This window comes from Mugil cephalus, chromosome 13 (genome assembly GCF_022458985.1).
Source record: "Mugil cephalus isolate CIBA_MC_2020 chromosome 13, CIBA_Mcephalus_1.1, whole genome shotgun sequence".
In the NCBI taxonomy this organism is placed as follows: Eukaryota; Metazoa; Chordata; class Actinopteri; order Mugiliformes; family Mugilidae; genus Mugil; species Mugil cephalus.
In genome coordinates this window covers 17,337,552-17,349,711 of record NC_061782.1, presented here as the reverse complement: position 1 = coordinate 17,349,711, position 12,160 = coordinate 17,337,552, and the positions used below count along the sequence as shown (strand labels likewise).

The 12,160-nt window shown below is 43.7% G+C and overlaps 1 protein-coding gene across 40 annotated transcripts in view; it reads right to left on the bottom strand.

The window, feature by feature from the left end:
• The window catches only part of LOC125018712 (ankyrin-3-like), a 113,737-nt gene that overhangs the window by 36,814 nt on the left and 64,763 nt on the right, over positions 1 to 12,160 (bottom strand). For 30 of the 40 annotated variants that reach the window (XM_047602852.1, XM_047602858.1, XM_047602863.1 and 27 more), the window contains exons 8-23: positions 11,466 to 11,564; positions 11,239 to 11,337; positions 10,468 to 10,665; positions 9,751 to 9,849; positions 9,500 to 9,598; positions 9,279 to 9,377; positions 8,985 to 9,182; positions 7,461 to 7,559; positions 5,622 to 5,720; positions 3,766 to 3,963; positions 3,511 to 3,609; positions 2,783 to 2,881; positions 2,582 to 2,680; positions 2,351 to 2,446; positions 277 to 349; positions 46 to 102 (exon numbers count right to left, since the gene is read on the bottom strand). In XM_047602852.1, coding sequence (XP_047458808.1) covers positions 46 to 102; positions 277 to 349; positions 2,351 to 2,446; positions 2,582 to 2,680; positions 2,783 to 2,881; positions 3,511 to 3,609; positions 3,766 to 3,963; positions 5,622 to 5,720; positions 7,461 to 7,559; positions 8,985 to 9,182; positions 9,279 to 9,377; positions 9,500 to 9,598; positions 9,751 to 9,849; positions 10,468 to 10,665; positions 11,239 to 11,337; positions 11,466 to 11,564 — 1,810 coding nt within the window. Of the gene's footprint in view, positions 1 to 45; positions 103 to 276; positions 350 to 940; positions 1,081 to 2,350; positions 2,447 to 2,581; positions 2,681 to 2,782; positions 2,882 to 3,510; positions 3,610 to 3,765; positions 3,964 to 5,621; positions 5,721 to 7,460; positions 7,560 to 8,984; positions 9,183 to 9,278; positions 9,378 to 9,499; positions 9,599 to 9,750; positions 9,850 to 10,467; positions 10,666 to 11,238; positions 11,338 to 11,465; positions 11,565 to 12,160 lie in introns of those variants that run through there. The other 10 variants (XM_047602879.1, XM_047602854.1, XM_047602876.1 and 7 more) reach the window with 4 other exon arrangements.

Here is a 12,160-nt window from a genome sequence, read left to right as displayed (position 1 = left end):
ATAGACAGAGACAAACAGCAGAGGAGTCAAACCGGTGGCAAATACCTTCTTCAACATCTGAAAAAGAGTCCTCACTGAGAGTTTCTGGCACATTAGCCTGAACTGTGAAACATGCACATGTTAATGAAAATGACACACTGTATATGGAAAAACCATGCAACATACTAATATTTAAAACAAGCAACGCCAACACTCGGGAGTAACCTTTCAATTTAATCTTAGTATTCAAAAGCTGGACATGAGAGTAACGTGACATCTTTAGACATTTTCACCTACCTTCATCGTCTGACATGTCGAGGAACTCATTCATGGTCTCCGGCACGTTGATTTTGTGTTTTTCTGATGCACTCTGCAAATATTAGTAGCAGATGGACAAGAATTACAATTAAGTTTTGCAAAAAGACAAAAAAAAACAATTTTATTTTTCGTGTTTTTCTTTTACGACAAAAGTGTTCTCTGCTTGTTTGCTGCATATTTACACACCTTAACAGCTTACACTTGAACTTTCTGATGCTATTAAAGTACACGATTACGTAAGCTCCCACTAGCTCACTGATCATGGTTTACAGCACGACCGCAACACTGAGTGGAGAAGGAAACACGACGACTTGCCTTCAGGAAATCGGGAAGTACACGGCATCTCGGAGATGACACCAAATTTAAAGGTAATACATCTCAGACAGCTGCAGTCAGTTTGTGACAAGTTCAACATTTACATTCCAACTTAAGTGAGACCTTCACATATATTTCCTAATATGGACGTTGAACTTGGTTGTGGCCTCTGTCACAGAATGAAGTTATGATAGTCGATGTCTGAATGCCATTTCAATTCGCATAACTGACCGGCAAAGCTTCCACAGGCTGCACAAGCAGGTCTGGCAGAGACATAAAGCAGCACAGCGAATAAAAGATCAACCAGACAACGCTCTGGGGAAATGACCTTGATCTTTAAGTTACGCCACTCTTGGTGGAGACTAATTCACTCTGCTGTTGATTGCGCCGAATCCTCCGTCACCCCACTTCGCTCGCCTTTTCGCTCTCCGTCGTCGTCCTCCTCACGCTGCAGTCGCCTCTTCATCCCAGCCCCTGCCTCTCCTTTCTGTCACTTTTTCCTCAACCGTGTCCCACCTCCAAGACACGTGTCGGGATCAGGTCGCTGTTAAGTGACCTCGGCTATACGAGGAGAAAACTTAAGCTCCAATCTAAGCCCTCTCTCTCTTTCTCTCTCTCTCTCTCTGCGTCTCTTAATCAGGGCAACTTTACACATGTGACATAGCGACTGACACTTGGCAGCTGAATTGCGGTATTCACACACCCACTACACGTATAATCAGATTTGGGCAAGGGGTTAATTGCATAATTTAGTTGAACACAGCTGATCAGTAGGAAAAAAACATCATATTGTGTTCACAGAGAAATGCCTAAGATCAGTCAACATGCAGTCATGTGAGGTTCAGGTGGGAACCACCCACAAATGTTCCTTGTGGAAACCTAAACTCCTCACCAGTTGCTGAGAGCTGTACAAGCCACTCGGATGGGCGGCGAGACACTCTCAGGAAAACAGAGTAAGTCCAGCTGGCTTTGTTTCAGCCTTGTTAATGGATGAACCTTCTTAATGTAACCAACAACTGAAATACACTTAACACTTAACATTGTCCAGACACTCGCAAAACTTATATGTCACAGAATCCTTCAACACTCCACTAAGTAGAATCAGAAGCTTGCAGCTGCGTTAACGTGCATCTCTATGGCAAAACTTCGATAAAATTCTAGTTCATCAATTAATTTAATGCTTTCATTAAGTTAATATGTTGTTCAGCAGCTACGTGAAAAGTTGAGAGGAAGTCCATTTTTAAAAAAAATATTTTTAAAATGTCACGTTGACTGGGTACTCAAAAACCTGAAATACAGCCTTCCAATATAAGCGCACTGATTTCCTCAATGTCACATGAAACGGAATACAGAGTACTATTTGTTTCCACATATTTACACGTTTCCCGGAGAAGCTGAGCCAGGGAGTGCACCACCCTTTTGAAAACGGAGTCGAGAGCCGCAGGTGGAGGGAGGGAGGGTCATAAAAATGTTCGAAGTCGTTTAATTCGACAGAAATCAGTACGTGCCTACAAGTGCAAGATGAGTCATCAGCACTTTTAAGACGTTTTCCAAGAAACAACAAACTTTTTTCTTTGACCTTTGGATGAGATAGTGGTGTATTGGTGTTTCAACATCTTAAAACACACAAATATTGAATAACGTATTAGCCTGTCCGCAAGTAAAAAAAAATCATATTGCTTATGTAATAAAGATTGTGAATCTTTAACCACGTAATATGCGGCTGACAGTGACTCACCATGGTGTTCAGGTTTTCATCTGTCACAGGCCTCAGCGTGTCCACCACAGAGATGTACCCAAGGCGCCGGGCTATGGATAGGGCAGTGTTCCCGTTCTGGGAACCGGGGAAAATGAGGAAGTCATTCACATGAGGTGCACATAAAACGAACAATAAAAAGCATTCAGTATTTCATCAGGCCTCAGATCTGTCGGAAAGTGCGTGTCTGTGCCAGCGTGTTTGTGTACCGACCACGGTCAGGTCATTGGCTGAGGCCCCGTGCTGAAGCAGCAGGTTGATGATATGTGTGTGACCCTGCTGAGCTGCTTGGTGTAGCGGACTGTACCCGTTCTAGAGAGAGAGACACAAACACGCAATGACAATGAGCGAATCCAGGAAAAGAAATTGCACTGTTAAAGAGACGAGTTTATAATGCTGTGTGTGTGTGTTTACCTTGGTTTTGCCGTTGACTCTTGCATGGTTCTGCAGCAGGAAGTTTGCCATCTTTGCATTGCCATAGTGACAGGCAACGTGCAGCGGCGTGTAACCCATCTGCACGGGTGATAGTAGATGGAGGAAGACAAATAAAAGACAAATAAAAGAAGAGGAGATATGGAGTATGGTGATCAGACACCTTCTCTTGATGCAAAAAAGTACCTTTTTTAAGGTGCATATTAAAATGACTGTGTTCGTCTTTGATATTCAGCATATAACCTGCATCATACATCACGTCCCCAGTGAATCGTGCGCCTATGTGCATGCGTAACGGTAATGGAGATCAGCGAAGGAATAACCTATTCACCGTAAACAACTGCCCCGTCAGCACAAACGCACACCATATAACCTTGTGGTAGCCCAACCTTCAGCTGCTGCGGTGTCTGTCTGAGCGAACGAGGGCTGCATGTTATAAGAGCGCGACTTATTATAGCATGTACGTGCCCGCGTGCGCGCGCGCGTCCGATGCAGTGAGAGGTGCACGAACACCTTCCGCTCGGGTATCAATCCTTTATTTATGTAACACCCGAGATGACTGCGGACAACGGAGTGCGTAAGTGTATTTTTCCGCTGTCATTAATACACTGAAACTGTGCAGGAAAACACACTTCGAATGAAGATGCTCTATAAATAGAGAATTAAAGGCCCCAGTCCGTTTGTGCATTTGCATTGTGTGAGGGCTTTACCTTTGTCTGGGGGTTGACATCAGCCCCATGGTTGAGAAGGACTTCTGCAACATTGACCTTGTCCTCCTGAGCTGCCAAGTGAAGTGGTGTAAGTCCGCTCTGTGTGTGAGGAAAAGACAAGCAGAACAATGTGTGAACAGACAAATAAATGTGTTATAGCGAAAGTGCATATAAAAAATAAAAATGTGATTGTCTGATAATAAATGGTTGTTTTGTAACTTTTGTAACATATCGTGGTAATGTGACTGATCGCACCTTATTGCACACGTTGACGTTGGCGTTCTTGGTCAGCAGCAGTGACACCAGGTCCACGCTGCCCTCCTGCGCTGCCAGGTGAATGGGGCTGATGCCCTGCCGCGTCACCGCGTTGGTGTCTGCGCCGTACTCGAGCAGCGTGGTCCCGATGTCCATTTGGTTCTTTTTGGCAGCAATGTGCAGCGGCGTGTAGCCGTTCTGAGGTGGACAAGAGAGACGCAGGGTTTAACGGGCTGGTCGGTTAGCGGCGCCGCGTGAAAACGAGGAGGAAACTCAGTGAGTGTTTGCTTCTATAATGTATTTTTTATTCCATTCTGAATCAAAATGGAAGTCACTTAAATACATTATTGGCTGGAGTATGGTAAAGGCCGTATGGTCGCTATGAATTAAGGCGTTTTTCATTACACATACAAAAAATTACTTATTTCTGAACTTGTGGTGGTAGATTGGGAGTACCCAAACCTGAACAAAGGTCAGGAGCTTCAATAATTATTGGAATTTATTCAGGAAAACAATGTTCTTATGACTGTAATAATATGCAGTAATCAGGGTGGAGAAAAACATTTGACTAAAACACTTTGTATCTTAACACTTACAATATTAAATATAACCCAGCTGGCTTGAATTCATAGACAATAATGAAGCTGTAGTGCCTTAAACATTATGCAATGAAGTACTAAAAGAAACATTATTCCTTAATGTGACTGCCAGGCAGACAAGACCGGAGGCTAATTTTGTGTTTATCGCTGACGAATCCTCCATGAACTAGTAACTAAGCATGTGAAACTCCAGACACAATGTTCACCCCAGCTAACCAAAAACACACACAATAGCAAGAAGCCTGAAGACACAGTGAAAAGACAGAAAAAAAAGGAACAAACGCCATCTTTCTTTCCCCGCTTTGTGCACCATGGAGAGAACATCTGTAAACTAGAGGCGGTGTTCACTGAAATGGCCCAAGAAATCACCTCGTGTCGGAGTGTTGATATAACCCAAGAACCATGTTTTACGGCGCGGCTCGCTTTTGTGTGGAAACGCCACTAGACGACTCCTCTAATACACAAAGATTGATCCCTTTCCAAAAGTACTTAAATTAGATCAAGCAAACCAACTTGAGAACCGCGGCCAAATGAAGAACAATTTACTGAGGGAGAGAGTGAGTGGAAGGGAGGCAGGGAGGAATGGCAGAGAGCGTGGGAGGAAAAACAAGAAAAGTAAAGGAACAGAGACCGATACAGATTAAGAGGAGAGGAGCAGAGAAGACGGTGAGGTGAAGATAAATTAGCTTTACAAGCTTTTGTCTCTTCTCGCAGGAATTTCCTGAGATATTTTCATTGGTCGTGCCTTTTCAGATCGCACTGGCGTTGACAGACTACCAACCCCAGCGGGAGACAAACCACAGCTTGACCACGTGTCACTGACCATGTGCGTTTGTGTGTGTCAGACATTTCAACAGTTAAACCTCTCCTTTTTATGAGGGGAAAAACTAAATGTACAGCTAAGTTAAGAAAACAATAACACAGAGCTCTCGCATTCACTGGCAAAGCCTGGTTTTGTTTTACGAGTAATATGAAATACAGCTTCTCGCAAACCACTGCGCTCAATATGCTGACAGTAGATGAGCTAAATTCTGGCTGGTCAATGATTTCAAACTCTTGGCACAAAGCACAAAGGAAAATCGGCACATTCACTCACAATGCAAAAGGCCGGAGAAGATGGGAGGGGAGGAAGAGGTTGAGGATGAGATCCGCGCACACACAGATGGATATTACACACAGAACATCGCTAATGAGCTGAGATGGCAACATAGGCAGGTGGATTGGTTTTAGTGTATTCAGGTGTACTGGTGTGGATACCTTGGCGGCAGCGTGAGGAGAAGCTCCCTGATCCAGCAGCAGCAGAGCCACTCTCTGATTATCGTAGTGAGCGGCTACATGCAGTGGAGTTAGCCCACTCTAAAACACCCACACATACATACATACACGCACACGCACAAATGCAGAAAAACACATCCACACACACATACGTACAGGCATGCAACACAACAGCAGATTAGAAGGTCGCTGGACACAAGCACAGACACGCTGGTAGGTAAAATGAAGGAACCAAATCAAATATGGGGATGGACACTGAACTCATGACATATTTAGAACAACAAAAAAAACAGTTTAAAGCAGAAATGTCATGATGAGATCTAGAGAAAGTCGTTAGTGGAGGATGTCACTGTCAAAAGATAAAAAGAGGGAGAATGTCTATACTGAAATATATCTCCAAAGGCTCACGTTTGTGGTTAAGTTTGTGATTATATTTTTACTCCATATGTTCACAAAGAGACAGTTAATATAGCACCAATGTAGCATTACGCCATTATAACTTTGACAGGCTAATAAATACATATATATTGCACACATTCTTCTTCTTCAACAAAATTTAGTGTTATGCTAGCCGTGGCTAATGTAGCCTCAAGCTGAGGCGAGGATCGCCCAAAAACAGCACGGTTGGAGATACATGTTTTTTTGGGGAAAGGTATTATTTTCAAAGCAGTAAACGCAGTGGTGTGCTAGCGGTAGTGGTAGCAGCAGCAGCATGTTGTTACATTTAAGGATCTCCTTAAACCATCCTTTAAGAAAAAGCCTAAAAGCCTGAAGACGCAGGTGCTGCAAAAAAATACGAATTTTGAAATGTAGACACAAAATATTTGCATCTCACTTCCATCTCAGAAGAAGAGGCTCGGTGTATACATGTCTGCGCATTCTGCACAGTGAAGCTCATAAATCCCAGTGACTACTTGGTGGCGTGTTATGATTTAATCATTCAGCATTTTGGGTCAAAACTTGTCCAAATCTAAGAAAACCAAATCTTTCACTGTCCCCTTTCTCACCTCTAAAAGAAAATTGGTGCAGTTAAACTGCAATAAAGGCCTGATGTTTCTTTTGTGTGTTTGACAGTGGGGCAGATTTTAGCGTGACACCACCAGGCAATGTTGAAGCATCATTATCATACCTGACCTCCATTATGTTAAATGCTCTCAGATGGTGGCACAGACATGCATACAGCTAGTGCCAGTAGGGCTGCGCTAACCGAGTCAATATGTGTGTGTGCATCGGGGGAATAAAAGCAAATCTACCAACAAGGTTGGTGCAGCAGGACAAGCATCTGCTGGCTGTGATCAGGCCTAAGCCTGCTACTCCTCAACACAATTACCCCCCACCATCCGCCGTGTCCAGCAGCAGCTCGGAAAAACACGACTCCAAAATGGCTCTGTTTACTCTCTCGGTGAGACAGGTTGGATAAGAGTCGGCGACAGAAGGACTTGCAGAATGATAAATGACCGCAATATCCGAACGACTTCCTGATTTTAACCATTTGAGGAAAAGCTCACTGTCTAAACCGAAGTTAAAACACTTTTTCGCAGCTTCAAGGAAACTAAACCACTGCACATGTATAGTTTATTTCTGCAAAGTCTTGTTTTTCTTCTTCACTTCTCTTGGTCATGGAAAAACTACGCATCTGATCCTGACACATCATTTAGAAACCGTTATAAAAATGAGGAAATGTGTTTTTTACGTGTGTCATTTCTGTGCCAGGCCTCAACCCGCTCAACACGGCTCATGTTTTCCAGCAGCTGCTGCATCTGAAAACATTCTTAAACGTGTGTGACCAGACAGACCTCAGTCTTTTTTCAGACACCTCACCTTTCCTGCAGCGTCAGGTGCGGCTCTCTTCTGCAGGAGCAAACTGGCCACCTCCATCTTGCCGTACTTCGCGGCCACGTGCAGCGGACTGAAGCCTTTCTGTTGGGACACAAAATGAGATACAATGTCAAAATGGAAAAAAGGTGGAAAATGGAGAACACTGAGAGAGCGAGAGGGACACAGCAGGAGGGGGGTACACAAGGGTATCCAAACAGGAAGTAACTATTAATTTTCTCTTTGTAGCTCTTTTTCACAGGGACAGTTTCTCACAGTTATAATCAACTGAATTATTAAATTTATGCAACAAAAAAGTCTGTAGCAGCTCAAAAAACTGCAAAAAACTACACATAACAGCATTAGTTAAGATTTCCTGACATTTTTTAGCTTTTCTAACTAGTATGAATTCACTAAACTGCCTACACTGAAATTTGTGAGAACCTACAAATGAGTTTTATCCAAGAATGAATAATTCCACTTCAGCTGCAAACACACAAACACAAGGTCCCACAAGCCTGAGAAAGTCCGCCAAACGTCCTCATTTCCTTTCGTATTCCACGTCTATAAATGCCTGTTGTATAATGTGATATTAGCTTCCTTCCTGTGTGCATGTGAAGATATTTAAAGACATTAGGTCATATTTTCCAGAGGAATGTGGGACTCCCACAGATCGCACGCTCTGAAACACATGACCTAATTTCTGTGACTGGTTGAAATTTGTATTCATACAACTTACAGAATATGGTAAACTGAGGTATCATGCTAGTTTGAGACATTAGTTCAGTTAATGAACATGCGATCCATGAGCACCACAATAATTGGTCAGTTAACATTTCCCATCCTCTGATTCCTCTGTTCGAACATAGGTATGACATCATTTCTTTGAACAGCTGACTCAGGTAAGTGTCCCAGAAGATGCTCTCGCTCTCTCTCTGTGTGTGAGGAAGTGAGCACCATGGGGTTTACCCTTCATTAATCTGTGCCACCGGCAGAGGTCACCTTCAAAGACAGCCTGCAGCAGTGTACCACACACATGCACAAACCCATTCAAATAAGTGTCGTCCACCTCTCTTTGTGACCTTGTTCAGAGCAATTAGTCACATGTGCATCAACCATCGACGGAAATTTGCCATTACGAGTTCAAGGTCGACTGCATCGATGACAAAAAGGCTCTCTTAGGAGAAAGAGGACGGTCTTTAATTACTTGCTCGGCTCTATCCTGAATCCAATCAACCCCAATGAGGTCACCACACCAATCTAACATAAGATGATATCTGAAATTATTTATTCATTTATTTTTTTATTGTGTCACAAAATTTTAATATGATTGGTTGTGAGTCTCTAACTGGAGACTATTATTTTTTTTGTTGTGAGGATTGAATATTTCAGTATTTATTAGTTGAGACTAACAGACATGACAGAGATATTGGAGGCTGCTGGAAACAGAAACTGATGCCCACTAGTGGAGATACATGGCACTCCATTAAATAATAACAATGCTTAGTTCAACAGATGTTGACAGCTCACCTTAGTCGAGGAGGAGAGCGATGCTCCGTTCTCCAGCAGCATGGTGGCAACATCTTGGTGTCCTTCGCGAGCGGCCAGGTGAAGTGGGGTGTAGCCTGAGGTGGTGGCAGCGTTGGCAGAGGCGCCGCAATGCAGCAGCTGCTGGACGATGTCAACTTTCCCCAGCCGACTGGAGATGTGCAGCGCTGTCTGGTCGTCCTGCAGGGAAGGAGGAAGTCACTCCTGGCAGGGTACTTCATCACTGTTTGTTTTCTCCTTGACTAAGTGACTGATTATAAGGCTCCGTGTTCTAACCTTGGACTTGGTCTCCACCTTGGCCCCGTTCTTCAGCAGGTATCGGACTACGTCTGCCTGGCCGGCCCTGGCTGCCATGTGGAGCGCTGTCTCCCCTCGCTGGAAGACGCAGAAACACTTATCAGAGGCTGTTTTTCATGTGAAGTGGGAAAGATTTGAAACACACATCTGAAAATATGGTACTTCTAACACAAATCAGTGTATTAAAAATCTCCACTCACTACGTTGGTGGTGTTAGGTGATGCTCCGTGATGTGTCAGTGCATGGACAATATTCTCATGGCCCATGAAGGCAGCGACATGGATGGGAGTGAGACCAGACTGCGAGAAAACATGAAGCATTACATTAATAAAAATCACTGCCAAATCAGTGCTTTTTGAATTAAGCCCAAACAAAGAAGGGACTCATGTGAAATCGGCCAGATTTAACTTTTGGTGCCAACTGTTAAACGTGGTCCAAGCTGTGACTGTACCTCTGTGACAGCCTGGATAGATGCCCCGTGTTTAAGCAACAGCTCCATCACTTTGACTCTGTTCTTCTTGCAGGCGATGTGAAGCGGAGTGAAGCCATTCTTCGTGCAGAAAAAAATAAATAAATAAAAAATCAAGATTGCACCGACATCCAGTAAGAGATGAACTATTATGCAGTCACAAGACATCTGTGGCAGCTTTTATTAGGCTGAAAAATGGAAGCAAATGTTCTCACAGGAAATACATGGGTGTGACACAGAAAATGCCTCGTGCAGATCCCAGATGCCTAGAAAGTGCCTTTTTCATTCCTGAAGCATCAGCGGCAGATTTTATGAATTCAACATTTTACCCTCATTTCTCTCACGGCGCTCTGATTTTCTCTTTTGCCTCGTGTATTAATTATTTATCACTTTTGGCAGAGTGCTTAGTATCTGAACCTATCCTTGTTCTCCTTTCGTACTACTTTTTATTAGCACAGCAGCAGACTACTGCTGCCTCATTTAGCACCGTCTACGCAAATTTATTCTGTAAGCACAAGCAACACATTGGAGTGGTAAAAGACTATTTATTGCAGCATTTCTTTTGGGATATTGAATTACTCAGATTTCTCTTGAGAAATTATTCGATATTAAAAGGCTACCACCAAACCACAAGATGATTTTTTAGTATCTGCTTTCAGTTCCCTGTTCCTCCCATCCTGTCCGCTCCTTTATCCCTACCAGAGCCTTGGCGTTGGGGTTGGCCTTCTTGTCCACGATGAGCTTGGCCACCTTGTAGTGCCCGCAGTGGGCGGCCACGTGCAGGGCCGTCAGGTAGTCGTTGGTGACGTCGTCCACCGGCACGTCGTGCTGGAGCAGGAGCTGGACGCAGTTCAGGTGGTCCCCCTGGGTGGCCATGTGGAGCGGCGACAGGCCGTTCTACGGTGGGCGGAGAAAGGGTAAAGGCAGAGAGAGAGAGAGGGGGAGAGAAAGCCAGACGAGGAGAGAGAGAGAGACAAACAGACACGCAGACGGACACATAGACAGACGGACAGACAGACAGCAGTAAGTTAGGGCGTGGCCGGGCGCTGCACAGAAAGACTGTGAAGGAGGTTGCTGGGAAGGTTACAGGAGCATTGTTATAACGAGGCCATTACAACAATGTCTATTTTGTTACACTGGTCGTCCTGCGCGGTCAAACTGAAGGGCTACGCAGCGAAGACAGGCTGTTTTGGAGAGGTCGCACACATGTTATAGAGACAATGCGACAGCAACAACAACAGACCTACTATCTGATTAAATAACACGTCTTATAGCTCTGTGTAGTTAGGGAAAGCTGATTTATACAGACAAATGTGTTGCTGCTAAGAATGTGTTCTCTGTTTTAAGCAACATGGGGTTTATCCTGCTCTACAACAGCCACTGATAAATACATATATGACCTGTGTGTGAGCTTTTCTTTCCTGTTCTGAGCTAAGACGAATTTCACGAACAGATCATCCTAGTAGCTACCTTGGTCTTGGACAGGATAGGTGCTCCTCGGTCTAGTAGAATTTCTACCACCTGCTCGTGCCCGCTCCTCGCCCCGCAGTGAAGAGGCGTCAGGCCGTCCTTATCGAGAAGAGTGACAGCAGGTTTAGATACACAAAAATATTCCCCAAAACTGAGACATAAACAAACAGCAGAAAATCACCACAAACTTTAGCTCTTACTAAGGATGAACGCTCGAACGCTCTCACCTTGGTCTTTGCATCAATTTTGGACCCTCTGTCCAGCAGCAACTTGACCATGTTGCTGTTGCCCCTTTTTGCTGCCACATGAAGCGGTGTGATGTCATTCTGCAGGAAAAAAAAAAAGTTAATTGTTACATTTCTTCTGTATGTTAATGGTGTATTATTTACACAAAAGCAATTGCGCAGCCTGGAAACAGATAAATACAAACCCTACACCCTCTTTATTAAGGTTATGTGGTGTTTTACTATCAAGCAAACAACTCCGTTATTAAATCTACTTCCACGGCTGGCTCACTAAACCCCAACCTGCAATCAGTGTCAAAAAGCAGCACAAACACCAACACACCAGATCCTATAATTACAGGCCACTGTAACTCTGGTTGGGCAACGACTAATGCAGCAGCAAACACAGATCACTATTTAAATATAAAAAAAATAAACTGCTCTATTTAATGGATAGTATGGAGGTTGTATTAGCTAAATAAAATACTTGTAAATTACATACTTCTTCTTGTTAGCTAACAAAGCGTCTTTGAGAATGCGGTAAGATGTGGAGTCGGTCGGTCCCAACACAAACAAATACACATTTAGAGCCATCTTGCTTTCATTAAGGTGCTACTGTCCAATGGATTTCATGTTTTAATGGTCAGTCCTTTGACTTGTGGATCACTAATTACTAATGTTACTTTCATCTCCAAGTT